A 26827-nucleotide genomic window follows, 5' to 3' on the forward strand; every position below is an offset into this window, starting at 1 on the left:
CACCCGGGGGTCCCATTTCGAAGCTTTGCTGCGAGGGCTGGAAACGTACTGTGTCTTTAAGAGCGCAGGCTGCAATCACCACGTCTTCACCTGACTCCAGGAGCTGGGGCTTGATGGAAAACAATCCTCCTGAGACTCCTGGCAAACTCACGGGGTGGGGGGTCTGTGTGCTCCAGGCTCAGGGGGGCAGGGCAGAGGGGGACAGGCCGGGACCAGGGCGTTCACCCGCCGCCCAGGCTCCAGCTGCGCCAACCTGTCCCTAGCTACGTGCAGGCCGAGCCACGTGGGACCACGCGTCAGAATCCGTCCGGAACGAGAGGAGTGAGGCCCGTTCTCTGCTTCGCTCAACGCAGGAGGCGCCCGCGCGCCGGCCGTCGGCGACGGCAAATCCCGACGCGGCAGAAACCCCCCCGTGACGCGCCTGTGACGGCGCAGCCGATCTGATGTTATCCAACCGTGCGAATGGGGGAACGGAACGGAACGGGCACAAGGCCCCTTGGAAGTATCATTGCAAAGCTTATCGCCTACGGCGGGTGGGCGTCCTGTCGGTGTAAATGTCCCGCTCTTGTAGCTGCAACTAGGAACGTGAAATGTAACGCGGGGGCCTGTTCTCATTATGCAAAGTGGGGGCCATTAATGCTGCTTTGGAATCTTAATAGCCCCCACCTAGGGGGACCAGATGTCCCGATTTTATAGGGACAGGCCTGATTTTTGGGTCTTTTTCTTATCTAGGCTCCTGTTACCCTGCACCCCCCGTCCCGATTTTTCACACTTGCTGTCTGGCCACCCTGCTCCCATTAGCCGGGGAGATTGACGGGATGGCTGCGCTTGCGGGCAGGAGGAATGAAGGCTTGTGGGGTCTCACAGAACATGTGATCATGTCGCCTGAACTGGATCCATCTTTAACCCGGTGCTTTTCCAGTGAGGGGGGGGTGGGAACCCAAAGGGACAAAGGATTCCCCCCTTGTGCGAGAGATAGATAAAGGGGGGGGACAGACCAGGGAGGAGCCGTCAGGGGGAATCCCCCAGCTCCCACCTGAGCTGGAACAAGGGCCGTACCAGGGGAAAGGATTGTGCCCAGGCCTGCCAGGGCTCCAGTCTGGGAAAAGAAACTTATTGAAACGTCTCTGAGGGTGGGATCTTACCTGTCTTCAGTTTGTTACGGCCTTAGGGTTAGATTTGCGGGTTTGTTTTATTTTCATGGGTAATTCGCTTTGTTCTGTCTGTCACTACTGGGAACCACTTCGAGCCGACTTTCTGTATTTCATAAAATCACATTTGCCTTATGAATTACCCAGAGTGTGTTACTACCTGGGGAGCAAACAGCCGTGCACGTCTCTCTAGCAGCGTTACAGAGGGCGGACAATTGAGGAGTTCACCCTGCATACGCTTTATAGAGGGTAAAAGGGATTGATTTGGGTTTAGACCCCATTGGGAGTTGGGCATCTGAGTGTTAGAGACAAGCACACTCCTGTGAGCTGCTTTCAGGCAAACCTGCAGCGTTGGGGCAGGTAATTCAGCCCCTGGGTCTGTGCTGGAGCAGACGGGAGTGTCTGGCTCAGCAGGACAGGGTGCTGGCATCCCGAGCTGGCAGGGAAAGCAGGGGGCAGAGGTAGTCTTGGCGCATTGGGTGGCAGCTCCCAGGGAGGTTCCCGTGATCCAACCCGTCCCAGCCCCCGTGGCACATGATCCCAGGAACGACACCCGCGCCCATTCTGCCTTTGAACCCGTGTCTGAATTGAAATGTTCTTACCCCGCTTTACACCGGCATTGTCTGCGGCAACCCCAGCCCCGTTAGCCCCTTGCGTCTCCCGCGGCGTTGTTCTCGCCTGACGTTTGGAGCAGGTTTGTTCTGCGGCGGCGGAGCGAGGCGGGGGGCGAGTACCAGTGTGGGCACCAGAGCTCGCTGGGCAGCAAAAATCAGGGGATTTGGGGGGGTTTCTAAGCCGGCCTCACCAGAGCCGCCGACAGAAAGAGAAGAGGCGCCGGTCTCCCTCGGCGTCCCAAGCCGCGCTTGGGAAGAGGGAGCAGGCCGCCCCGTGGAGCAGATGGGCTGCCATGGTCCTTGCAGCTGGAGAAAGTCGGGCCACGTGGCTGTCGGGAAGGGCTCTTTCAATGGGGCCTCGGGCGGTCTGCAGGGTGGTGCCGTTGCAAACAGAGGTGTGACTTTCACGTCACCTGTGGGGGCAAAAAACCCCATTTTGTACAGAAACGCGGCGTAATATTGCTACACAAAACCGGGATCGTTTTTCAAAGGTAAATATCAAAATAACATCAGAACGGCCACTCTGGGTCAGACCAAAGGTCCATGTAGCCCAGGATCCTGTCTGCCGACTGTGGCCAATGCCAGGTGCCCCAGAGGGAATGAACAGAACAGGGAATCAGCAAGGGATCCATCCCCTGTCGCCCATTCCCAGCTTCTGGCAAACAGAGGGACCCATCCCTGCCCAGCCTGGCTTTAGCCATTGATGGACCTGTCCTCCAGGAACTTCTCTAGATCTTTTTCGAACCCAATTATGGTCTTGGCCTTCACAACATCCTCTGGCGAGGAGTTCCCCAGGTTGACTGTGTGTTGGGTGAAGAAATACTTCTTTTGGTTTGTTTTAAACCTGCTGCCTGTTCATTTCACTGGGTGACCCCTTCGTTCTTGTGTTGTGAGGAGTAAATAACTTTTCCTTATTGACTTTCTCCACACCAGTCATGATTTTACAGACCTCTGTCATATCTCCCCTTAGTCGTCTCTTTTCCAGACTGAAAAGTCCCAGTTTTATTAATCTCTCCTCATACGGCAGCCGTTCCAGACCCCTCCTCATTTTTGTTGCCCTTTTCTGAACCTTTTCCAATTCCAGCAGATCTTTGTGGAGACGGGGCGACCGCATCTGCACGCAGTATTCAAGGTGTGGCCGTCCCATGGATTTATACAGAGGCAACATGATATTTTCTGTCCTATTCTCTATCTCTTTCCCAGCGGTTCCTAACGTTCCGTTCACTCTTTGACTGCCGCATTGAGCCGATGTTTTCGGAGAACTATCCACAGTGATTCCAAGCTCTCCCTCTTGAGTGGTAACAGCCAATTTAGAAATGAATTGACAATGAAAGGCCATTCAAACCGTATCTCCAGATTTTCACAAGCACGTAGGTTAACGGTACGAAGCAAATAGCAAGTGGATTTTTTTTTTACGTGATATAAGGATTGCAAGTTTGCGGCGTGCACTGCGTTGTCATAATCCCGTTGCCTCAGCCACAGGCCTCAGCTAAATTAATGAATGAATATTTACCCCACATCAGGACACGCTGAAAACTGCACGGAGCACGGAAAATCTTGGCCCCCAGTAAATGAAACATATTCGACTTACCTTAGCACCGAGGGGATTTGCCACCGGTGCCAAGGGAATCCGTGGCTGGGCAGACGCTGCGCTGTTAGTTGTGGAGTGTTGTTCACTCTCCGGATGGCGAGTTGCATCTTTTTCTCCTCGACGGCTCCTGGCGGCGCAAACCTGTCTTTCAAAACCCGAACCCTCGCCGGCTACCGGGACGGCGAAGGGCTGTGGGTTTCGCCAGCGAGGTTTCAATTTGGGACCCTCTGCTGCAGAACCCGCAAACGTTGGCTCAAATCTGGCTTGGTTTTTGGGAAGGCTCCTATCTATTTAAGGGTCGAGTCTACACACACACACACACCCCCTTAGCCTCCTCTTGCGTACGTGCACAAGCTAGGAAGGCGGCTTTCCAAGCTCTCTGCCCTGTGCCCGAGGCCCCGGTGGCGTCGTCTCTTGCAGCACTGGAGGGAAACAATTTGAAATCTTTATACCGTGCCTTGAAAGGTGGGAGGGGAGCTCACGACCGTGGTGGAGACAGATTGGCGGCCGGCGCGAGCGTCGCCATCACGGGAGGCCTCGCCCAGGGCACCCAGACCTGTGATCCCCACCCCTCCCGGGTTACCGCCTTCCTCAGCGGGGGCAAGATCGCCAGGCCTGCCCTCTTAGCAAACATCTCCAGACTCTGCCGGCCCAGACCCTGCGGGGAACTCATGCGGACAGGCCAGCTGCCAGCTCCGGCCCCGGCTGCCGGTGTCAGCTGAGACCCGACACGCTCCTCACCGGAGCCGGCCCAGCCCCCCGGCGCGTCCGGCTGGCTCAGGGCAGGTGTGGGTCTGCCCCGGACGCGAAAGTTTCGCCGTTAGCCTCTGCGAGCGGCTGGGAGCTGCTGCCGGCAGGAATCACGTTTGCAGCAGCTCTGGCCCAGGGTAGAAGGAAAAAATGTGAATTTTGCTTTATAACTGTGCAAACATTTGCTGTGAACTTGGGAACCGGGGAACGGGAATCATCCCCCAGCCCTCCCAGAAGACTAACAAAATCCGCTGGGCCGTGCGGGATCATCGCACACACAGGACTGGTCAGTGGCCCGGTCGCCTCTGGGAAACGCTACGTGGCAGGAGGCTCGTGCTGTGGCCTTGGAAACGGAACAAAACCACTGGAACTTTTCCATCTTTTCGGCTCTTTGAACTCAGAGGGGGCAGAGACTTTGAACTGCTGCCAGAGATCCTCAGGAGCCGCCTCCCGGGCCCGCCCTGAAAGACACTTTGAACCGAGAGATCACTATGACTCAGTCACACTTCCAGTGTAGCCGGCGTGTGGATGTTCGCTGGCTGTCACCTGCGACAAACTCTCTGAGTCCTTTGTCCATACGCCAGTCTTGTGCCCCCTATATTCACCCCCTTTCTCAGCACTAGGATAAGTCTTGTACAAAGAAGGCCTTGTGAGGTATCATTTGAAAACTCATAATTTGCTGATCATCATTGTCCTGGTAAAAGATAGGTGGCAACATTGCATGTAAAGCTACAGGATTCCTCAGTGCAGCATTACGGCGACAGATCCCAAGTCTGAGAGGCAGCCACCAACCGGATTCCCTGGATGTTCATGAACTTTTACTTTGTTTATTCCAGGATCGGCTACAGTTGTTGACTGTGGTGTGAAGCCTGGGGGACCAGATCTGGGGGCAAGGGCTGGTCTCTCGAGAGTGGACGTACCCTGACCGTGATTTGGTTTTTGGTGTAAGGGACCATTGATCGCTAAGTGTCTGGCTGGCGAGACAGACTGGAGGGTCTCAGGGTTCCCCAGCGCCGTCTCCCTGCAGTGGGTGGCCCCTCTCCCCCGGCCCTCGCGCCAGGTCCTGAGTTTGCCGCGTCCGACGAGGAAGCACCCAGAAGCCTGGCGCTTTCGCCCTGCGCAGGCCCCGGGACCAGTTCTGCCATAAACCAAGCGTCCGTTCAGGAGCAGCGGGCGGAGACGGGGGTGTGGAGCCGAATGAAAACCCAACCCAACCCGCCCCCTTTGTCCCCCGCGTCAGCCTGTCCCGGCGCCCGTCTGTAGGCATCACCCAGCGCTCTCCGGCTCCCGGCCCGCCTGAGATCAGTGTTCCGCTGGCGCGGAGGGCGTCAGCCCCGCTGGGGAGAGACGGACGTTCCCCCACGCCAGGGATCCCCGGGGGGGGCCATTGGTCAGGCCAATGTTATTGTACAGAACCACCCGATCAGGGCCGGGTTGGGCCCTTCGGAGGCCCTAACCTTTGTGTGACGTTATTGACATAATCTGGGACCGTGGAGAACATGGTTGCAACCAAGGTCCTGTAGTGGCACCAAATCTTAGGTAAAGGGGGTCAGATGAGGTGTCCAAGACCAGGTTCTGGGTTGCTGGTTAGGATGATGCTGTCTGTATGTCTGTACCATTTTGTAGTTGAAGTTATGAGTATTGGCTCTATCCTGTCTGTATTTCAAGCTGGTGCTGTGCTTCTGGGAGACATCCCAGACAAGCTGGTGTTAGCTCTTCCTAGCCTGCTGGATGGCCCATTAAGGACCATCAGCTACACAATCGACCCATGGAGAGAAGGCAGATATGCCTTGTAACTGAGCAAAGTATGCAGGGACTGGCCCATGTGACTCCAGACTCCATTTTGCTGTAATTTTCCACAGTAAGGACAAAGAGGTTCTTGCACCTGGAAAAGCCTATATACGGCTAATGCCTCATCTCCATCTTGTCTTCAATCCTGCTTCTACCTCTGGAGGGACTTTGCTACAAGCTGAAGCTCTGCACAAAGGACTGATGACCTGTTCTAAGCGATTTGTCCTGAATTGGTGCCTTGCGTTGGGTCCCGCCAGAGCCAGCAGCGTTACACCATCAATTCATTATTTCCCCGGAAAGGACGTGGGCTGGATAAACACACAAGCTTTGTATTTGCACATGCACCAAGGCCAAGCTGTTAAATATAGAATAATAACGTCAATAAACCGCATCCTGTCGGCATTATCTTTGCATGTTTCCATCTGTCGATAAGAAACCGGTCTCGTCTACAGCAACGCAAACGCAGTTCCAGTTGCGCGAGCCGGCTGCCTGACTGGAAGCGGGACAAGCCGCGGCTCCGGCTGCTTGCACATCCCGTTCGTTCGAACGCCGGGATTGGAAACGTTTTTCTCGCGCGGTTTTTGGAGCGCAAAGTGGTTGACGATGCCCTCGAAGGAGCCGCTCCGGGGCCGGTGGCTGCCGAGGCGCAGAACCCTTCGGGCAGAGAGCTTTTCTCGCAGCCGTCCCTCGTCCCGGCCCCGTCTTTATCCTCCGTCCCCCCCGGGATGAAGCTCGACCGAGCGACGAGAAGCTACGGGTGGGAAAGCGAGAGCGTGTAGCAGAAACCAGACTGGTGATCTCCAGCCAGGCACTGAGAAAGTGAGAAAAACTAGCCCATAGTCAAGGAATTATAATCAATGTCGACTGGCCTCCCAATCACAGAGTTTGAAATAACTTGCTTGCTGAGTACGCAGAATAGTTTGATATATTTATATCTGGCTTCATTTCTCTCAAAGCTCTCGGTTTCCCCTTGCGTCGGCACTCTCTGGTCGTTACAGGGAAGGTTCCCGAAATGGACGGGGAGAAGCCCACGCACTTTTCCACTCGACCCACGGCCGCAAGACGGTGCCCTGCAAACTCCGCCCCGTGCGGCAGAACGCGGCGTGTGCCCTAAACTCCGCCGTCGCACGGACGAACGGAGGAAAAGAAAATGGCCAAACGTTGCAACGGTGGCCCCCCAAAACTGGACACATCCCTGCCAAAAAACCAGGGGAGTGTGTGTAGGGGGGCAATCGGCTTCAAAAGTGCAAGGAAAAATGACTCTAAAACCTACACGGGAAAAACGCTCCCGAAAGCTTCTGGTCAAAACCGAAACGGCTCCACCCAAAATGTCTCAAAACGCCTCCAGCCCCACGGAGCTGGTGCTTCAGGGGTTCCCCTGGGCCAAGGGTCGGCAGCGGCTGGCTGGTGCCTGGGGAGGCGGTGCCGGGAGACGCCGGGGAAGGAAATCCCCTTAACTCAGCCCGTTCTCTGCTGCGGCCGGCGAGGTGTCAGCGGGACGGGGGCGAGGCGGGGAAGCGAGGCGGGAAGCGTCTGGCTGGCTGCCCTGAGAGATAAGCAGGGCCCTGCCTTGATCCTGGCTCGGCTCATGCAGGTGTCTGTTTCCTTTGACTCTGAAGAAACAAAAGTGAAGGAGTTCGACCCACCCGGGAGACACTCAGGCTGTGGCTCCCCGCAGCCCCGGAGGCCGATAGCAAGGGACTGGTGCCAGAGGTGAAAGCCCAGTGCTCAGAGGGGAGGGGGGGTCTAGCGGGTTAGAGCAGGGGGGGCTGGGAGCCAGGACTCCTGGGTTCTCTCCCTGGCTCTGGGAGGGGAGTGGGGGCTGGTGGGTCAGAGCAGGGGGGCTGGGAGCCAGGACTCCTGGGTTCTCTCCCTGGCTCGGGGTGGGGTGGGGGGGCTGGTGGTTAGAGCAGGGGCGGCTGGGAGCCAGGACTCCTGGGTTCTCTCCCTGGCTCTGGGAGCGGAGTGGGGGCTGGGGGGTTAGAGCAGGGGGGGCTGGGAGCCAGGACTCCTGGGTTCTCTCCCTGGCTCTGGGAGGGGAGTGGGGGCTGGTGGTTAGAGCAGGGGGGGCTGGGAGCCAGGACTCCTGGGTTCTCTCCCTGGCTCTGGGAGGGGAGTGGGGGCTGGTGGTTAGAGCAGGGGGGGCTGGGAGCCAGGACTCCTGGGTTCTCTCCCCGGCTCTGGGAGGGGAGTGGGGGCTGGTGGGTGAGAGCAGGGGGGGCTGGGAGCCAGGACTCCTGGGTTCTCTCCCCGGCTCTGGGAGGGGAGTGAGGGCTGGTGGTTAGAGCAGGGGGGGCTGGGAGCCAGGACTCCTGGGTTCTCTCCCCGTCTCGGGGAGGGGAGTGGTGTCTAGGGGTCCTCGCTCCTAAGCCCTCCTGCTCTAACCACCAGCCCCCACTCCCCTCCCAGAGCTGGGGAGAGAACCCAGGAGTCCTGGCTCCCAGCCCCCCTGCTCCAACCCACCAGCCCCCACTCCCCTCCCTGAGCCAGGTTGAGGACCCAGGAGGCCAGGGCGGAGGAGGGGCACGCAGGGCACAGGCAGGACAGGCAGCCGCCTGGGGCAGCGCTGGCTCTGGGGGCACCGCTCTGCCAGAGGTAAGAGCCGGGCTGCTGGGTGCCAGCACCGGCGGAGGGAGGGGATGGGCTGCGGGGGTCTCTGGGGAGGAGCTCACCTGTGAGTGGGTCTCTTCCCCCGGCGTGAGGCCGTCAGGGCTGGGCTGGGGGCGGTGCTGGGGGCGGGGGGAGGCTGGCTGGCTACCTGCTGAGGAATCAGGCCATCTGGAGCTGGTCCCCCCGGCGGGGGAGCGCGTCTCTCCCCCGGGCTGGCAGGGATCCATCCCATCCGGGGGGAGCTGCACGCGGCAGGATGAGGTGCTGTGGCTCCATGGGTGTCCCGTCCCTGGGGTCACTTCACCCTGGTCGTTGGGCTGGCGGTGGTGCCCGTTGGCGTGGGATCGGAGCTCAGGGTTTGCTGCTGCTGTTGCCGCTCTGCACCCCAAGAGGTGGATTTGGGGGTCCTGCAGCTGTCGGACCAGCCGGCTGGGGGGTGAGCCGAGCAGGAAAGCAGGGCTGCGTTGCCATTTAGATTGTCACTGAGCACATTTGTTCACCAAAAATGCTTGCGAACAATCCTGAATCCAATTTCCATATTTTTATATCAGTCTCTTAGCCCAAAACAGAAAATTAAGTTGCTGACAATTATTTGTGACAAGTCTGGTATGAGAAAGGGAGTGGGCCAGTTTTCATCAGAGAAACTAAAAATGTCAACTGACTTTCCTATAGGCCTGTTACTGCTAAATAGAGCCCTCCAGCAACGGTAATACGCTCCTCTCCTTACTGGTGTATGGAGCAGGAGTCGGCAAGGTGGCCCGCGAGCTGAGTTTTGATGGCACGCGGCGGTGGGCTGAGCGGCTCAGCCCGCCGCTCCTCTGGGGTTCCGGCTGCTGCCCCATTGCCACCCAGGGTCCCGGCCGCCGGCCCCACTCAGCACCCGCTGCTGGCCTGGCGACCCCCAAGGAACCCCAAGCTGGCAGCGGGCTGAGCAGGCCGGCAGCTGAGACCCCGGCTGAGCCACTCAACCCGCTGTCGGCCTGGGGTTCCAGTCACTAGCTGGCAGTGGGCTGAGCGGGACTAAATTCAACGAAATAGGAAAACAAGAGCAACTAATGACAAAGTGCAGGACCCTAGGGCAGTGGTCCCCAACCTTTTCCGTCTGGCGGGTGCCAGACGAAGGACCGTGATGGCGGAAAAGCATCCGCTGAAATTCAGCGGCATTTCGGCAGCGACGCCTCTGGATGACGCTGCTTGTCGGCGGCAAGCGGCGTCATCCAGAGGCGTCGGCGCCGAAATGCCGCCGAATTTGGGCGGCATTTTGGCAGATGCTCGTCCTCTGGCCAGTACGCGGCTGCACTGAGAGGCCCCTGTGGGCGCCATGGCGCCCGCGGGCACCACATTGGGGACCCCTGAGCTAGGGAGCCTCCTGCAGCCTGGTGATCGTTTTGATTGAAATGGACTTGAACTGTACGAAGAATTGAGTTATTGCCACATGCAAAATCGATGATGGACATTGTACAGTTCATTTATACCAGCAAACTTGTTGACATATATCCTAATGTGCACGTTGCCACTCGTATTCTCCTGACAATTCCTGTAACAGGAGCATCAAGAGAACAGAGTTTCTCCAAACTAAAGCAAATTAAAAACTCTCGCTGCTCTACAAGGAGTCAGGAACACTGGACTGGTCTTGCTATTCTTGCAACCGAACAAGCCATCACTTTGCCTTTCTCATACCATGCCATTATTGCGGATTTTGCAGCCAAAAAAGCCAGGCAGATGCTTTGAATTCCGAACGAATCCTTGTTCCAATACCTCTTCAGAGACATTTCCAGTAAAATGTTGACAACTTTAAACAATGATATTATTTGCACCATTCTGTCAAATCAGAATGTTGTCTCTGGTGCTACTTCTCAGTGCTAGTCCATCAGCACTGCCGTGGGCTTCACTCACTGACACTGGCTTTCCCAAGGGGCGTGGGGCAAGCTTTCCAGGACTGTCAGCTCAGGTTTGTGTTGCTAAGAGCAAGACAGGCACAAGGGCCCCAGTTTAATAACCCTGCCTAGGGCACCATAAACCCTAAGGACGGCCCTGGGGGCACCCAGGGGGGCCGTGCCCGGTGGATTCCCCCATGGTGGGTGAACGTGTCTCCCCACAGCGAGCGCCGGGGGCCCCCCCAGGATGCTGCGGAGATGGAGCTGGGCGCTGGCGCTGGGTGTGAGCATCACCCTCAGCTTCGGCCTCTCCGTCCTGTGGAGGATTCAGAGGTGAGTGAGTGGGGGGCTGGGAGCCAGGACTCCTGGGTTCTCCCCCTGGCTCTGGGAGGGGAGTGGGGCCTGGTGGGTTGGAGCAGGGGGGGCTGGGAGCCAGGACTCCTGGGTTCTCTCCTCGGCTCTGGAAGGGGAGTGGGGGCTGGTGGGTTAGAGCAGGGAGGGCTGGGAGCCAGGACTCCTGGGTTCTCTCCCCAGCTCTGGGAGGGGAGTGGGGGCTGGTGGGTCAGAGCAGGGGGGGCTGGGAGCCAGGACTCCTGGGTTCTCTCCCCGGCTCTGGTAGGGGAGTGGGGTCAGGGGGGCTGGGAGCCAGGACTCCTGGGTTCTCTCCCCAGCTCTGGGAGGGGAGTGGGGGCAGGGAGGCTGGGAGCCAGGACTGCTGGGTTCTCTCCAGGCTCTGGGAGGGGAGTGGGGGCTGGTGGGTTAGAGCAGGTTTTGCTGGGAGCCAGGACTCCTGGGTTCTCTCCCCGGCTCTGGGAGGGGAGTGGGGGCAGGGGGGCTGGGAGCCAGGACTCCTGGGTTCTCTCCTGGCTCTGGGAGGGGAGTGGGGGCTAGTGGTTAGAGTGGGGGTGTGGCTGGGAGCCAGGACTCGTGTGTTTGGGGGGGCATCAGGTGAGTTACGGTCTGAAGCCCCATTGGCAAAGACGCCCCGAAATGGGGAGCCCGCAGACAGGCCGGGGAAGCCCCGTGGAAGTCAGAGCTGTGAGCTGGTCTGTGTGGGGCGCTGGTCCCCGGGGGTCCCTGGCACGTCCCTGGCCCCCCAGAAATCTGTGCCCGACAGCCGGGCGCTCAGAGCCCCCAGGACAGGCCCTGCAGGACGTACCCCTGAACCCCGCCTTCGCCTGCTTCAGTGGGGAAATAACCCCCCACACCCCACCCCTCTCGCTGTCGCCTCCCCCCCAACCCACCTGGGGTATCATCAAACAATCCCAGCCCGAACCCCCTCTTCCCGCCTTCAACCCCCCCCCAAGTGCCCCACAGACCCACCGGCTCACAGTGGGAAACGGAAACCTGCCCCACTGCCCCCCGGGCAGCCCAGCGACAGACAGGGGAAACTGAGGCACGCCGGGACCCGGCAGAACCGTCTCCCGTCCTCGCTCGGGGGGTTCGCGGGATCCTGCTGCCCGGCCTGACGCAGGGTTTCATTACTAGACCCCGGCCGCGCTCGTGGGGTTCGACCCGGCGCCGCAAAGCCGGTGCCAGGGCTGGGCGCCCCGGGGGGCTGCCGGGGGGGGGGGTCATGCCTGGAGCGAATCTGTGTGGGGCAGGGAGTGGGGAGGCACCCGGGTCCCCGGGGAGCGGGACCAGCGGCACTAACCCCCCTCTCTCTGCCCCCTAGCCGGGCGTCCCAGCCCAAGATAGCGTCGGCGGCTGGCAGAGGAGCGGGGCGGGACCCCCAACATCCCTGCCGGAGGTGGGGGAAGGGACGTGGGGGGGGTCTGGGGGCTGGGTGGGGTGTGGGGCGGGGGCGGAGGGGGAGGGGCGGGGCGGGGGCTCTGTGAGATGGGGAGGAGGCGGTGGGGGAGGGGAGGGTCTGGGGGCTTGGTGGGGTGTGGGGAGGGGGAGGAGGGGGAGGGGAGGAGCGGGGGCTCTGTGAGATGGGGAGGAGGCGGTGGGGGAGGGGAGGGTCTGGGGGCTTGGTGGGGTGTGGGGAGGGGGAGGAGGGGGAGGGGAGGGGCGGGGGCTCTGTGAGATGGGGAGGAGGCGGTGGGGGAGGGGGTGCTGGGGGGGGCCGTGTGTAACCCCCCTTCCCCTTTGCAGCCCCGAGGCCCCGGTGATGGGGGCGGAGCAGTGCCGGGCGCCGGAGCAGAACTGGAGCACGGGGAGCCTCCCCGCCAGGTGAGTGGGGCCGGGCGCGTCCCGCGGCCTCGGGGCAGCCCCTCCAACCCCCCCCCGGACCCCCCGAGACCCCCCACAGCCGGACACCGGGCCCTCGCCCCGCGTCCAGCCCCAGGACCCCGGGCACGGCCCCCCCCCCGAGCCGACACCGCCCCCCACCCCCGCAGCCGAGCCCGGCGTCCCCGGGGTCAAGCTTCACCCCCGGAGTCCCGGCCCCGGGGTGCCGTCCCCACTGCTTTGCCGGGAGCCCCGCCGCTCCGGAGTCGCCCCAGCAAACTCCCCGTCCCAGACGTGCCCCCGGAAACGCGCCTTGGCCGGCCCAGCCCTCTGCGGGGGAACAGGCGCTCAGCTGCGGCCTGTCGCGGACGAACAGAAACCGAGGTGCCCATCTGCTTAACTCACCCAGAGCTCCCCACCCGGGTCCCTCCAGACACGCCGGCTTCCCCCAGACACATGTATTAGCTGCAGGAGATTGACTCGCAGGGACTGGAATGAGCCATAAACGTCAGGATCGGATTCCAGAAAGTGAAAGTCGCACCCAACTAACGAGTTTTCAAATGAGACCTCACAAGCCTTTCTCTGTACAAAACTCATCAGGACAATAATGATCAGCAAATTATGGGTTTTCAAATGAGACCTCACAAGCCATTCTCTGTCCAAAACTCATCAGGACAATGATGATCAGCAAATTATGGATTTTCAAATGATACCTTAAAAAGACGGTGAATCTAGGGAGTTGAAGACTGGCACCGGGACAAAGAAATCAGCGAGTTAGTTGCAGGTGAAAGCCAGCGAACATCCACACGCCAGCGAAATGCGACGCGTGACCGCGCTGCCGTGATCTGTCGGGTCAAAGTGTCTCCAGAGCGGCCCCGGGGGTCTGCGGAGGCCGTTCGGAGTCTCTGGCCCCTCCGAGTTCAAACAGCCAAAAAGACGGGAAATTTCCAGTGGTTTGTTCAGTGTCCAAGCCCACAGGCCGAGCCTCGTGCCACGTGGCGTTTCCCAGGGGCGACCGGGCCACGGACCAGCCCTGCGTGTGCGATGATCCCGCCCGGCCCAGCTCGTTTCGTTAGTCGTCAGCGTCGGCCGGGGGGTGAGTCCCCAGCAAACGTTGGCCCCGTTGTGAAGCCAAACTCCCGTCGCTCCCCCTAGCCTGGGCCAGAGCCGCCGCGAGTGCGAATCCTGCCGGCAGCCGCTCGCAGAGGCTAAGGGCGAAACGTTAGCGTCCGGGGCAGACCCACCCCTGCCCTGAGCCAGCCCGACGGGCCGGGGGGCTGGGCCAGCTCCGGCGCCGCGTGTGTCGGGTCTCGGCCAGCGCGGGCAGCCGGGGCCGGAGCCGGCGGAGGGGGGCGGGCGGTGGGGGGTGGCGCAGTGAAGGGGGGGGCAGAGCCGTGACTCTCTGTGTCTCCGTCCCAGGCGGGAGCAGGGCTGGATCCTGAGGCAGCTGAAGCTGGTGCAGAGCTGCCCCTGGGTGCATAACGCCAGCGCCCTGGGGCAGTACAGGTAACCCCCTCCCCCACCCCTAATGCCCTGCCCCCCTTCCTCTCCCCCACCCCCACCCCTAATGCCCTGCCCCCCTCCTCTCCCCCACCCCCACCCCTAATGCCCTGCCCCCCTTCCTCTCCCCCACCCCCAGTGCCCTGCCCCCTTTCCTCTCCCCCACCCCCACCCCACTGTCCTGCCCCCTGCTTCCCCTCCCCCACCCCCACCCCACTGCCCTGCCCCCCTTCCTCTCCCCCACCCCTTCCCCCACCCCGCTGCCCCCTCCCTGCCCCGCTGCTGCCCCAAATACCTCCTTCTCCCCGCCCCCAGCCCCCCACCCCTCTGCCCCCTGCCGCCTCCGAGTACCCCCCAGCTGCCCCTCCCCCCTTGCCCCGCACAGGGAGCAGCTGGGGCGCTGCTGTAACGCCTCAGCCGACCTGGTGCTGACCCACAACAACACCCGGCTGGGCTCCCAGATCCTCTACGACGCGCAGCAGGGCAAGAAGCACCCGGTGAAGGAGGAGCTGCTGGAGGTGCTGCCGCAGGTAGGGGGCGCTGGGCTGGGGGGTGCCGGGGGCTCACGCCAGGCGCCCCACCCCAGAGCTGGCTGCATCTCAGCTCCGGGCGATGGGTCCCTGTATAAACAGCCCCCCCCCGTGCCCCACCCCAGAGCTGGCTGCATCTCAGCACCGGGCGATGGGTCCCTGTATAAACAGCCCCCCCCCCCGCCCCACCCCAGAGCTGGCTGCATCTCAGTGCCGGGCGATGGGTCCCTCTATAAACAGCCCCCCCACGCCCCACCCCAGAGGTGGCTGCATCTCAGTGCCGGGCGATGGGTCCCTATATAAACAGCCCCTCACAATCCACCCCAGAGCTGGCTGCATCTCAGCACCACGTGATGGGTCCCTGTATAAACAGCCCCCCACGCCGCACCCCAGAGCTGGCTGCATCTCAGCCCTGGGCGATGGGTCCCTCTATAAACAGCCCCCCCGCGCCCCACCCCAGAGCTGGCTGCATCTCAGTGCCGGGCGATGGGTCCCTCTATAAACAGCCCCCCCCACGCCGCACCCCAGAGCTGGCTGCATCTCAGCCCTGGGCGATGGGTCCCTGTATAAACAGCCCCTCACTCCCCACCCCAGAGCTGGCTGCATCTCAGCACCGGGCGACGGGTCCCTCTATAAACAGCCCCCATGCCCCACCCCAGAGGTGGCTGCATCTCAGCACCGGGCGACGGGTCTCTCTATAAACAGCCCCCACGCCCCACCCCAGAGGTGGCTGCATCTCAGCCCCGGGCAATGGGTCCCTCTATAAACAGCCCCCCCCACGCCCCACCCCAGAGCTGGCTGCATCTCAGCACCGGGGGATGGGTCCCTCTATAAACAGTCCCCCCCATGCCCCACCCCAGAGCTGGCTGCATCTCAGTGCTGGGCGATGGGTCCCTGTATAAACAGCCCCCCCACGCCCCACCCCAGAGCTGGCTGCATCTCAGTGCTGGGCGATGGGTCCCTGTATAAACAGCCCCCCCCACGCCCCGCCCCAGAGCTGGCTGCATCTCAGCACCGGGTGATGGGTCCCTGTATAAACAGCCCCCCCCACGCCACACCCCAGAGCTGGCTGCATCTCAGCACCGGGCGATGGGTCCCTCTATAAACAGCGCCCCCCACGCCCCACCCCAGAGCTAGCTGCATCTCAGCACCGGGCGATGGGTCCCTGTATAAACAGCCCCCCCATGCCCCACCCCAGAGGTGGCTGCATCTCAGCACCGGGCGATGGGTCCCTCTATAAACAGCCCCCCCACGCCCCACCCCAGAGGTGGCTGCATCTCAGCACCGGGTGATGGGTCCCTCTATAAACAGCCCCCCCCATGCCCCACCCCAGAGCTGGCTGCATCTCAGCGTTGGGGGGGAGGCCTGTGCACGGTCGGTGGGTGCTGACCCAGCCCCTCTCCCCCGCAGGGCTCCCCGTTTCAGGACGCCCCCTACGAGTGCTGCGCCGTGGTGGGGAACGGGGGGATCCTTCGTAACAGCAGCTGCGGCCCCGAGATCGACCGCGCCCAGTTCGTCGTCAGGTAACGCCGGCCGGGTGGGCAGAGGGGGCCGAGTGGGGGAGGGGGCTCGGCAGGGTGGGGGGTGCGGAAGGAGGGGGCTCAGGGTGGGGGCAGGGCAGGGGGGTGTCGCTGAGCCGGGCACCGTGAGGAAGGAACTGTGGGGCCCTGGGGACCCCCAGGAAGTGGGGAGACCCCCCTGGTCCCCCAGGCTCACGCTCCTCCCCCGCCCCCAGGTTCAACCTGCCCCCCCCGGGCTTCGCCGCCGACGTGGGCACCAAATCGAGTGTCGTCACCATGAACCCCAGCATCCTGCACGTCCGGTACCGGGGGGGGGAGCCCCGAGGGGGGGAGGGATCGGGACCTGTGGGGGGTCGGGACTGAGCCCCCGGGGGAGGGAGGGGGAGATTCGATGCCCCCCAGCTCTCCGGTCGGCCGTGGGGTCCCCGGGGGGGGGGGGTCAGAGCAGGCCCAGCCCCCAGCTCTCCGGTCGGCCGTGGGGTCCCCGGGGGGGGGGGTCAGAGCAGGCCCAGCCCCCAGCTCTCCGGTCGGCCATAGGGTCCCCGGGCAGTGGTTTCCCCAGGAATTTAAATTAGGGGGGGTGTTGGAATTTACAGGGGGGGTGTCAGGACCAATGAGATATATAAAAGAGAGATGAATAAAGTAAATGTTTTGTTAGGATTATGCAAATTTAACATAAGAATAATGCAAGTTACACCAAAACACATAACAGGTCTAGATTTCTAAAAAAATATATAATTTAAAACAAATGTATTTAATTTAAATTGACTTTTGAAAAGTAAGCCATCATGGGGTAAGAGGGAAGATCCTCTCATGGATCAGTAACTGCTTAAAAGATGGGAAACAAAGGGTAGGAATAAATGATCAGTCGTCAGAATGGAGAGAGAGAAATAGTGGTATCCTTGAGGGGTCAGTACTGGGACCAGTCCTATTCATCATATTCATCTGGAAAAATGGGTAAACAGTGAGGTGGCAAAATTTGCAGATGATACAAAACTATTCAAGATAGTTAAGTCCCAGGCAGCCGGCGAAGAGCTACAAAGGGATCTCACAAAACTGGGTGACTGGGCAACAAAATGGCAAATTAAATTCAGTGTTGATAAATGCAAAGTGATGCACATCGGAAAGCAATCTCAACTATACATACAAAATGATGGCATCTGAATTAGCTGTTAACACTCAAGGAAGAGATCTTGGAGTCATTGTGGATAGATCTCTGAAAACATCCACTCCATGTGCAGCAGCAGTCACAAAAGCAAACAATGTTGGGAGTCATTAAGAAAGGGATAGATAATAAGACAGAAAACACCATATTGCCTCTATATAAATCCATGGTACGTGCACACCTTGAATAGTGTGTGTAGATCTGGTCACCCATCCTAAAAAATATATATTGGAATTGGAAAAGATACAGAGATGGGCAACTAAATGATGAGGGGTATGAAACAGGAGGAGAGATTAAAGTGACTGGGAATTTTCAGCTTAGAAAAGAGATGACTAATGGGATATGATAGAGGTCTACAAAATCTTGACTGGTGCGAAGAAAGTGAATAAGGAAATTTTATTTAATCCTTCACATAACACAAGAACTAGCAGTCACCCAATGAAATTAATAGGCAGCAGGTTTTAAAAAAACAAAAGGAAGTATTTCTTCACACAATATAAAGTCAACCCAGGGAACTCTTTGCCAGGGGATGGTGTGAAGACCAAAACTATAACAGGATTTTACAAAGAACTAGATAAATTCCTGGAGAACAGGTCCATCTGTGGCTATTAGCCAGGATGAGAGGGATGCAACGCCATGCTCTGAGTGTCCCTAGCCTGTTTGCCAGAAGCTGGGAATGGGCAACAGGGGATGGATCACTTGATGATTCCCTGTTCTGTTCATTCCCTCTGGGGCACCTGGCACTGGCCACTGTTGTAAGACAGGGTACTGGGCTAGATGGACCATGGGTCTGACCCAGTATGGCCATTCTTATGTAAAAATTAATTATAATAAAAATGTTTAGTACAGAAACTCCCCAACATAATGACCTCCCAAGATAGCAACAATGTGAGATGATAACCTTGGCAAATACTGCATTTTAAAAATCTTGGCCTACTGGGAAACATATTTATATAAGTTTCCATTCCCAGTCACAAATCTAGCATTCTGGAGCAAAGTGACTAAAATATAGTCCAACAAACAAATGTTTATTTAACGTGCCCCTCACTTTTCCCTCCACCGCACCCCTCTCACCGGTGTTGTCCTTGGTCAGTGGAGACTCAGAGTTCAGAGGTGCTTTCACGTGAGTTCACCTCCCAGGTGGGGGTCAAGATGGCACAGTTCGCTCTGGCCACGGCTGTTCGTTGTGCCACTGTTCACTCCACCGCTCTGTTGCCAATGGCCCTGCAGAGTCACCTTCTGCTGTCACCTACCACTGTGACCTCTGCGAGTTGTTCTTTTGAGGTTCCACCAGCTCTCAGTGATTTCAGCTGAGCTCTCAGTGCGGGAACCTTGCTGCTAGTGCAGGCTGGGCTGTCTCTTACACAAAAACGCTGTCCCCACAGGAACACTGTCCCCACAACAGGACTAAGCACTTAGACCTGATTGTCAGTGATTTCAGCTGAGCTCTCAGTGGGGGAACCTCGCTGCTAGTGCAGTCTGGGCTGTCTCTTACACAAAAACACTGTCCCCACAGGAACACTGTCCCCACAACAGGACTAAGCACTTAGACCTGATTGTCAGTGATTTCAGCTGAGCTCTCAGTGGGGGAACCTCGCTGCTAGTGCAGTCTGGGCTGTCTCTTACACAAAAACACTGTACCCACAGGAACACTGTCCCCACAACAGGACTAAGCACTTAGACCTGATTGTCAGTGATTTCAGCTGCAGTGGTCACTTAACAGAACAAAAGACTGTCTATGGAGCCTAATCAGCTCTGTCTTTAAACAGCGGAGAGGGACAGGTCCCCACCCTCTCTCTTGATGCCTTCAAATCATCACAGGCTAAGCACAGTTCTACTGCCCTTTACTCATACAATAAGAACAACATTTCATCCCCCTTCCCCCACATTCAAGTGGTTTGTAACCCAGCCCCAGCCAAAATCTGTCACTTGGACAGCACAGCTCTGTGTGCTGGATACCTAGGTAGATTAGGTGTGAATGTAAATACAATCTAGCCCTGAAGCCTTAGCCCCCAGCTCATCACTAGCTGTCAGGGAGAGCTCATTTAGACTTTGCTTACAAATCATCATTTGAAATTATTAGGTTGGCCAACATCACCGAAATGAATGCACTGACATTGTCATAAAACACAACAGCTGTGTAAGGAAGCAAGGAAGCTAGTCTATGTTCATACTTTTCAAATCTATGATACTTTTTCAGATACACATATTTTATCACACACTGTATAAGCTTTTAAAGTGTGTATTAATGTTTCAGTTTAAATTCAGATTTCCAAACAGTCACTAAATTGGTATGTAACTAGCTCACAAAACTGGGGGGGGTGTTGGGAAAATTCAGGGGGGTGTGTGTAGGGAAATCACTGTCCCCAGGGGATCAGGGCAGAGGCGACTGAGCGATGGGGGGGCCGTGGGAGGGACCGGGACTGGCTCTGGGGGACGGGCCGTGCCGGGACCGCGGCTGATGGGGGCGTCTCTCCCTGCCTGCAGGTTCAGGGGTCTGAGCCGCCGGCGCCGGCCGTTCGCGGAGGCGGTGGGTGCCCACGGGTCCGCGCTGCTCCTCGTCCCGGCCTTCAGCTTCGCCGCCTACACCGCGATCTCGTTCCAGGCCCTCTACACCCTGGAGGACTTCGGCTCCCCGGCCCGCGCCCTCTTCATGAACCCCGAGTACCTGGCACGGCTGGACGGGCACTGGCGTCGCCGCGGCCTGCGCCCCAAGCGCCTCTCCTCCGGCTTCATGCTGGTGAGCGCCGCCCTGGAGATGTGCCGGCACCTCACCCTCTACGGCTTCTGGCCCTTCCCCAGCGACCCCCAGGGGCGGCCCCTGCCCCACCACTACTACGACGACCAGCCCCCCAAGCCGGGCTTTCACGCCATGCCCGAGGAGTTCATCCGCTACCTGGGCATGCACCGGCAGGGCGCGCTGCGGCTGCATCTGGGGCGGTGCCAGGCGGCCGCGCACAACGGGGCTCAGAGCGGGGTCTGAAATGAGGCCCCCGGCCCCTCAGCTCCACCTTACTCCCTCCCCGGGCACGAAAGGAGGAGAATAGCCAGTGGTGTCAATTCATGAGGCATTCGTTAATTGCCCTTCATTAATTGCCCTTCGTTAATTGGCTTCTCTTCAGTGCTATTTGATGACCAAAGTTCATTAATGGCAAGGTGTTCGCCGGCCTCCTTTAATTACCATTCAATTATCACAGTTCCTTCGCTATGGGTTGTCGGCTGGCCTGTTCATCACTCTTTAATGATTGCGGTTTGTTAATTGTCGTTAATAACTGTTAATTGTGATTTAATTATCACAGTTCCTTCGCTATGGGTTGTCGGCTGGCCTGTTCATCGCTCTTTAATGATTGCGGTTTGTTAATTGTCGTTAATAACTGTTAATTGCGATTTAATTATCGCAGTTCGTTAGGCAACCACCCTTCATGGACAGCTGTGGCTGGCTAGCGAGTCCTGGCAATTAGTCCTTCACCGGCTGTTTGTCACTCATGAAGGCTCTTCGGTGATTGCGCTTCATTGGGGGGGAGGGGTTGCTGCCCCCCCGGTCGCTGCACCCCCAACACTCGCGCTGCTCTGCCGGTCACTCAGCCACGCGGCAGCAGGGGGCGCCGCACACCCACCTCGGCGACCTGAGTGCTCTACCGAAGCCACTGGTACCTCGACCCTATCAGCCCCGGCCAATCCCCACCCCCCCGCCGTGCCCCCCCCCGGGAGACAAACCCTGAGCTCTCCCCCCTTGCACTGCCCAGGGGTCTGGCCGGGGCGAGCTGGTTCGTCCGTCGCTGCGGGGGAGCCCTGCAGCCGCCCGGGGCGAGCTGAGCTGCCAGTTCCCCTCTCAGACACTCCCGCGTCGGGACCAGCCATACAACAAGATTGTTCAACCCCAGCGAGTGGCGCCCGGGGGGTGATTGTGTAGCTATGATGTCGCACTAGCCCCACCAGCCGGGTCAGAGAACGGGCTTCTCGCTCTGAATTCATCCAGGCCAGTCTCCGCGTTTAGCCTTTGAATTCAGGGTGGGTGGAGGCCTCTGTTTCCTCGGAACAAGTTTTGCTGAAATGCAGGAAAGCTGCCGGCCTGTGGGATCCGCTCAGACCCGCCCTAGCGCTCAAAGTCTCATCGGTGCAGAGCCGGGCAGCAGAAAAGCAGCGACTGGTCCCTGGACGCTGGGGAACCGAAGAGAGGAACCCGACACACCACATCACAGGTTTCTCCGGCGTCCGCACCCCGCTGGGAACCGCAGGGTCCCCCACATCTGGGAAGTCGCCAGGGGAGCCTGGGGTGGCAGGTTTGGAGAGAGATCATCCTTATCAATAGCCATAGAGAGTAAGGGTCAGAATCCCCTAACCCAGAGGAGACGGGTCCCCACACGTTCTTAGGGTTCGGACGTAAGATTTGGGTCCAGGGGGCTGGGCCTGAATGACAGAGCGTCAGGAGCCCATCACATCCCTTGTCAGGGAGAGTCCGGCGGCTCCTCCAGCGGCTGGAGCTGGTTTCTTGGAGCGGTTTTTCCAGGAGCTCGTCCTTCCCTTTGTTCTCCTCTGTTCCCCGGCCCGGGGACGGTTCCCAGCAGGTTCTTTCTCTTCGGTTCATCGCAATAAAGTTTTCCTCCATTTGCTCCTGTCCTCGGCGTCAGTGTGTTTCCAAGTGCCCCCCCGCGAGTCCCTCCCGCTACGGAGCGCTCTGGGGTCTCGCAGCCTGTAGTGTGAATCAAACGGGAACCCGTCAATCTGCTGGTCGGATTCGATCGGGGGCGAGTCAGAACCACCAACCCAGCAAACTCAGCTCGACAAGAGAGTGTCCGGGACAGCACAGAGACCCACGCAGGTCAGCTGGAAAGTTAAACAAAACGTGCAAACGGAGCCTACCGAGCTACATCGGGTTTGAATCGGCGATGTCTCACCCCGCTGCAAGCTGTCCAGACGCAGGCTCGAAATCCCTTTCGCCCGGGACCGGCGCTTCCCCCGGTTCGGTCTCTGCTCCGCAGGCGTTTCCGGGTGTTCCCGTGCGTGGGGAGCGTGTCTTGGGACTAAGGGGGACCTGACACCAATCCAGACTCTCCAAATCTTTCTGAACCAGTCTCTCATATTTCAGACTTGTAAGTAACAGCCAGGCAACGTGTATTAGTTTATCTTTGTTTTCGAACTTGTGAATGTTGCTTTGCTAGAGGGAGGTTGATCCATGTTTTGCTGTAACTGTGAACCCAAGGCTAGCGGGGGTTCCTCTGGGCTCGCTGAATCTGATTATCCCGTAAAGTTATTTTCCATCCTGAGTTTACAGAGAGGATTTTTACCTTTTCTTTCTAATAAAATCCTTCTTTTAAGAACCGGACTGATCTTTCCATTGTCCCAAGACCCAGGGGTTTGGGTCCTTCATTGCTTTGTAACCAGCTGGGGAGGATATTTCTCAAGCCTCTCCCGGAAAGGGGGTGTAAGGGCTCGGGGGGATATTTTGGGGTGAAGAGGAACTCCAAGTGGTCCTTTCCCTGTTTCTGGTTAAATCACTTGGTGGTGGCAGCGTACCAGGTTTTAACCTAAGCTGGAAGGAATAAGCTTAGGGGGCAGCGAGCATAATTATGGGTTGAAAAACATCTAGGTGCAAAGCAGTGGCGTTAGGGTTGTTTTTAAATAGCTATAGTGCTCTATAACGTCATCTGTTTCGCTTGGTTCTCATACGCCAGCAAACGTAAGCTGGTATGAAAATAACCGCCAGGGTTATCACCCCACCAAGGGGCGTGCACGGGTCGAGGAAAAGTAAGGATTTAGCCAGTTGCGGATTTACCCTTGTAAAATGTTTCGGTGTTTTGTTTAGAAATAGCAAAAGAAACTAAACTGCTAACTTCAGAGTTGGTAAATGCGATGACATCGGCTCCCACTATGTGAAGGAAGCAAAGGAAATAGACTTTGCAGTAAACCTCCAAAGGATGAGCCCTTACTGCTGACGTACCCGTGGGCTGAAGGATAGACGGACACTCTTTGGTGCCAGATGATCTCGCCCCCAGTCTACCAGACTCGGGGGAAATTCTGAATCAGAACAAGCAGGAGGAAGTGTATTGCCGGAACGAACGCTAGCCATGTGTGTACACACGTACTGGGACAGACGGTGTGTGAAAACCGAGCGTGTGGTAAAAGGCGATACCAGGGAGAGGTGTAACCCGCCGCGAACAAATGGAGCCGTGTCCCCGTGTAGACGGGCGGACTCACCCCTGCGGCGCCTCCTGCGGGTGACTCCTGGGAATTAGCTCGTTCCGGCTGCGGGCAGGGAGAGACTCCCAGGGCTTCTGGCTCGGTGCATCTGATAGGGGCCAGCTGGGCCTGATTGGGACATGGCCACAGCTGATCCTGCTTCCCACAATCAGCCCAGGCGTCTTGCCCCAGCCCCAGCCCTCTCCTGGGCTGTTTTTAACCCGTCAGGGCAGGAGCAGGGATCCCCCCTGCTACACACCTGTAGTAACCTGGAAAAAGACCCCTCCTCTCGTCAGTACCTCCAGGGTACTGCACTTGTGATAGCTGATGGATTTCTTCACCAAGTAGTTGAAGAGCCAACAAGGGGGGATGCCATTTTAGATTTGGTTTTGGTGAGTAGTGAGGACCTCATAGAAGAAATGGTTGTAGGGGACAACCTTGGTTTGAGTGATCATGAGCTAATTCAGTTCAAACTAGATGGAAGGATAAACAAACATAGATCTGGGACTAGGGTGTTTGATTTCAAAAGGGCTAACTTTAAAGAATTAAGGAAATTAGTTAGGCAAGTAGATTGGACTGAAGAACTTGTGGATCTAAAGGCAGAGGACGCCTGGAATTACTTCAAGTCAAAGTTGCAGATGCCTGCATCCCAAGAAAGGGGAAAAAAATCACAGACAGGAGTTGTAGACCAAGCTGGATGAGCCAGCATCTCAGAGAGGTGATTAAGAAAAAGCAGAAAGCCTACAAGGAGTAGAGGATGGGCAGGATTAGCAAGGAAAGCTACCTTATTGAGGTCAGAACATGTAGGGATGAAGTGAGAAAGGCCAAAAGCCATGTAGAGTTGGACCTTGCAAAGGGAATTAAAACCAATAGCAAAAGGTTCTATAGCCATATAAATAAGAAGAAAACAAAGAAAGAAGAAGTGGGACCGCTAAACACTGAGGATGGAGTGGAGGTTAAGGATAATCTAGCCATGGCCCAATATCTAAATAAATACTTTGCCTCGGTCTTTAATAAGGCTAATGAGGAGCTTAGGGATAATGGAAGGATGACAATTGGGAATGAGGATATGAAGGTAGATATTACCACATCCGAGGTAGAAGCCAAACTTGAACAGCTTAATGGGACTAAATCGGAGGCCCAGATAATCTTCAACCAAGAATATTAAAGGACCTGGCACATGAAATTGCAAGCCCATTAGCAAGAATTTTTAATGAATCGGTAAACTCCGGGGTTGTACCGTACGACTGGGGAATGGCTAACATAGTTCCTATTTTTAAGAAAGGAAAGAAAAGTGATCCGAGTAACTATAGGCCTGTTAGTTTGACATCTGTAGTATGTAAGGTCTTGGAAAAATTTTTGAAGGAGAAAGTAGTTAAGGACATTGAGGTCAATGGTAATTGGGACAAAATACAACATGGTTTCACAAAAGGTAGATCGTGCCAAACCAAGCGGATCTCCTTCTTTGAGAAGGTAACAGATTTTTTAGACAAAGGAAACGCAGTGGATCTAATTTACCTCGATTTCAGTAAGGCATTTGACACGGTTCCACATGGGGAATTATTAGTTAAATGGGAAAAGATGGGGATCAATATGAAAATTGAAAGGTGGATAAGGAACTGGTTAAAGGGGAGACTAGAACGGGGTCATACTGAAAGGTGAACTGTGAGGCTGGAGAGAGGTTACTAGTGGAGTTCCTCAGGGATCAGTTTTGGGACCAATTTTATTTAACCTTTTTATTACTGACCTTGGCACAAAAAGTGGGAATGTGCTAATAAAGTTTGCGGATGACACAAAGCTGGGAGGTATTGCTAACGCAGAGAAGGACCGGGATATCATACAGGAAGATCTAGATGACCTTGTAAACTGGAGTAATAGTAATAGAATGAAATTTAATAGTGAAAAGTGCACGGTCATGCATTTAGGGATTAATAACAAGAATTTTAGTTATAAATTGGAGACATATCAGTTGGAAGTAACAGAGGAGGAGAAGGACCTCGGAGTATTGGTTGATCACAGGATGACTATGAGCTGCCAATGTGATATGGCCGTTAAAAAAGCTAATGCAGTTTTAGGATGCATCAGGCGAGGAATTTCCAGCAAAGATAAGGAGGCGTTAGTACCGTTATATAAGGCACTGGTGAGACCTCATCTGGATACTGTGTGCAGTTCTGGTCTCCCATGTTTAAGAAGGATGAATTCAAACTGGAACAGGTTCAGAGAAGGGCTACTAGGATGATCCGAGGAATGGAAAACCTGTCTTATGAAAGGAGACTGAAAGAGCTTGGCTTGTTTAGCCTAACCAAAAGAAGGCTGAGGGGGGATATGATTGCTCTTTATAAATATATCAGAGGGATTAATATCAGGGAGGGAGAGGAATTATTTAAGCTTAGTACCAATGTGGACACAAGAACAAATGGGTATAAACTGGACACTAGGAAGTTTAGACTTGAAATCAGACAAAGGTTTCTAACCATTAGAGGAGTGAAGTTCTGGAACAGCCTTCCAAGGGGAGTAGTGGGGGCAAAAGACACATCTGGCTTCAAGACTGAGCTTGATAAGTTTATGGAGGGGATGGTATGATGGGATAGACTCATTTTGGCAATTAATTTGGCAACTGATCTTTGATTATCAGCAGGTAAGTATGCCCAGTGGTCTGTGATGGGATGTTAGATGGGATGGGATCTGAGTTACTATAGAGAATTCTTTCCTGGGTGCTGGCTGGTGAGTCTTGCCCACGTGCTCAGGGTTTAGCCGATCGCCATATTTGGGGTTGGGAAGGAATTTTCCTCCAGGGCAGATTGGCAGAGGCCCTGGAGGTTTTTCGCCTTCCTCTGCAGCGTGGGGCACGGGTCACTTGCTGGAGGATTCTCTGCAGCTTGGGCTCTTTAAACCACAATTTGGGGACTTCAATAGCTCAGACGTAGGCTAGGGGTTTGTTATAGAAGTGGATGGGTGGGATTCTGTGGCCTGCGTTGTGCAGGGGGTCAGACTAGATGGTCATAATGCTCCCTTCTGACCTTAAAGTCTATGAGTCTATATCAAAGGTATCATGAATAGCACATGTCATCTATCACGAGCTGCGTACAGCACACACACACCCAGCACAATCATGGGTTGAAAAACATCTAGGGGCCAAGTCGTGGTATCAGAGTTGTTTTTAACTATAAAACAGAGCCTGCCCCTGCTCTCTACGGAGGGCAGCTCGGATACGGGCTCTGGGACGCTGCACCCGAGTTAAGACTCTGATTGAGCTAAGATGGTACCTCCTGGGCGGGGTCCAATCCAGACGTGTTCGGTCACTTGGAAGCTCCACTTCGTAGGTCACTTTGAAGATAATGTCCACAACTATGATGGCAATGTGCCTCCTCCGGTG

At 57.0% G+C, this 26827-nt stretch overlaps 1 protein-coding gene across 1 annotated transcript; it reads left to right on the top strand.

Annotated features, from left to right (window-relative positions):
* The first annotated feature begins 10584 nt into the window (after positions 1 to 10584).
* On the top strand, positions 10585 to 20254 carry LOC123356674 (alpha-2,8-sialyltransferase 8F-like). The gene is made up of 7 exons (XM_045000072.1): positions 10585 to 10717; positions 12482 to 12559; positions 13976 to 14062; positions 14442 to 14586; positions 15997 to 16109; positions 16322 to 16408; positions 19759 to 20254. Exons 1-7 carry the CDS (start codon positions 10632 to 10634, stop codon positions 20252 to 20254), a joined length of 1092 nt encoding a protein of 363 aa, XP_044856007.1. The 5' UTR covers positions 10585 to 10631.
* The last annotated feature ends 6573 nt before the right edge of the window (positions 20255 to 26827 follow it).

This window comes from Mauremys mutica, chromosome 26 (assembly GCF_020497125.1).
Source record: "Mauremys mutica isolate MM-2020 ecotype Southern chromosome 26, ASM2049712v1, whole genome shotgun sequence".
Classification (NCBI taxonomy): domain Eukaryota; kingdom Metazoa; phylum Chordata; order Testudines; family Geoemydidae; genus Mauremys; species Mauremys mutica.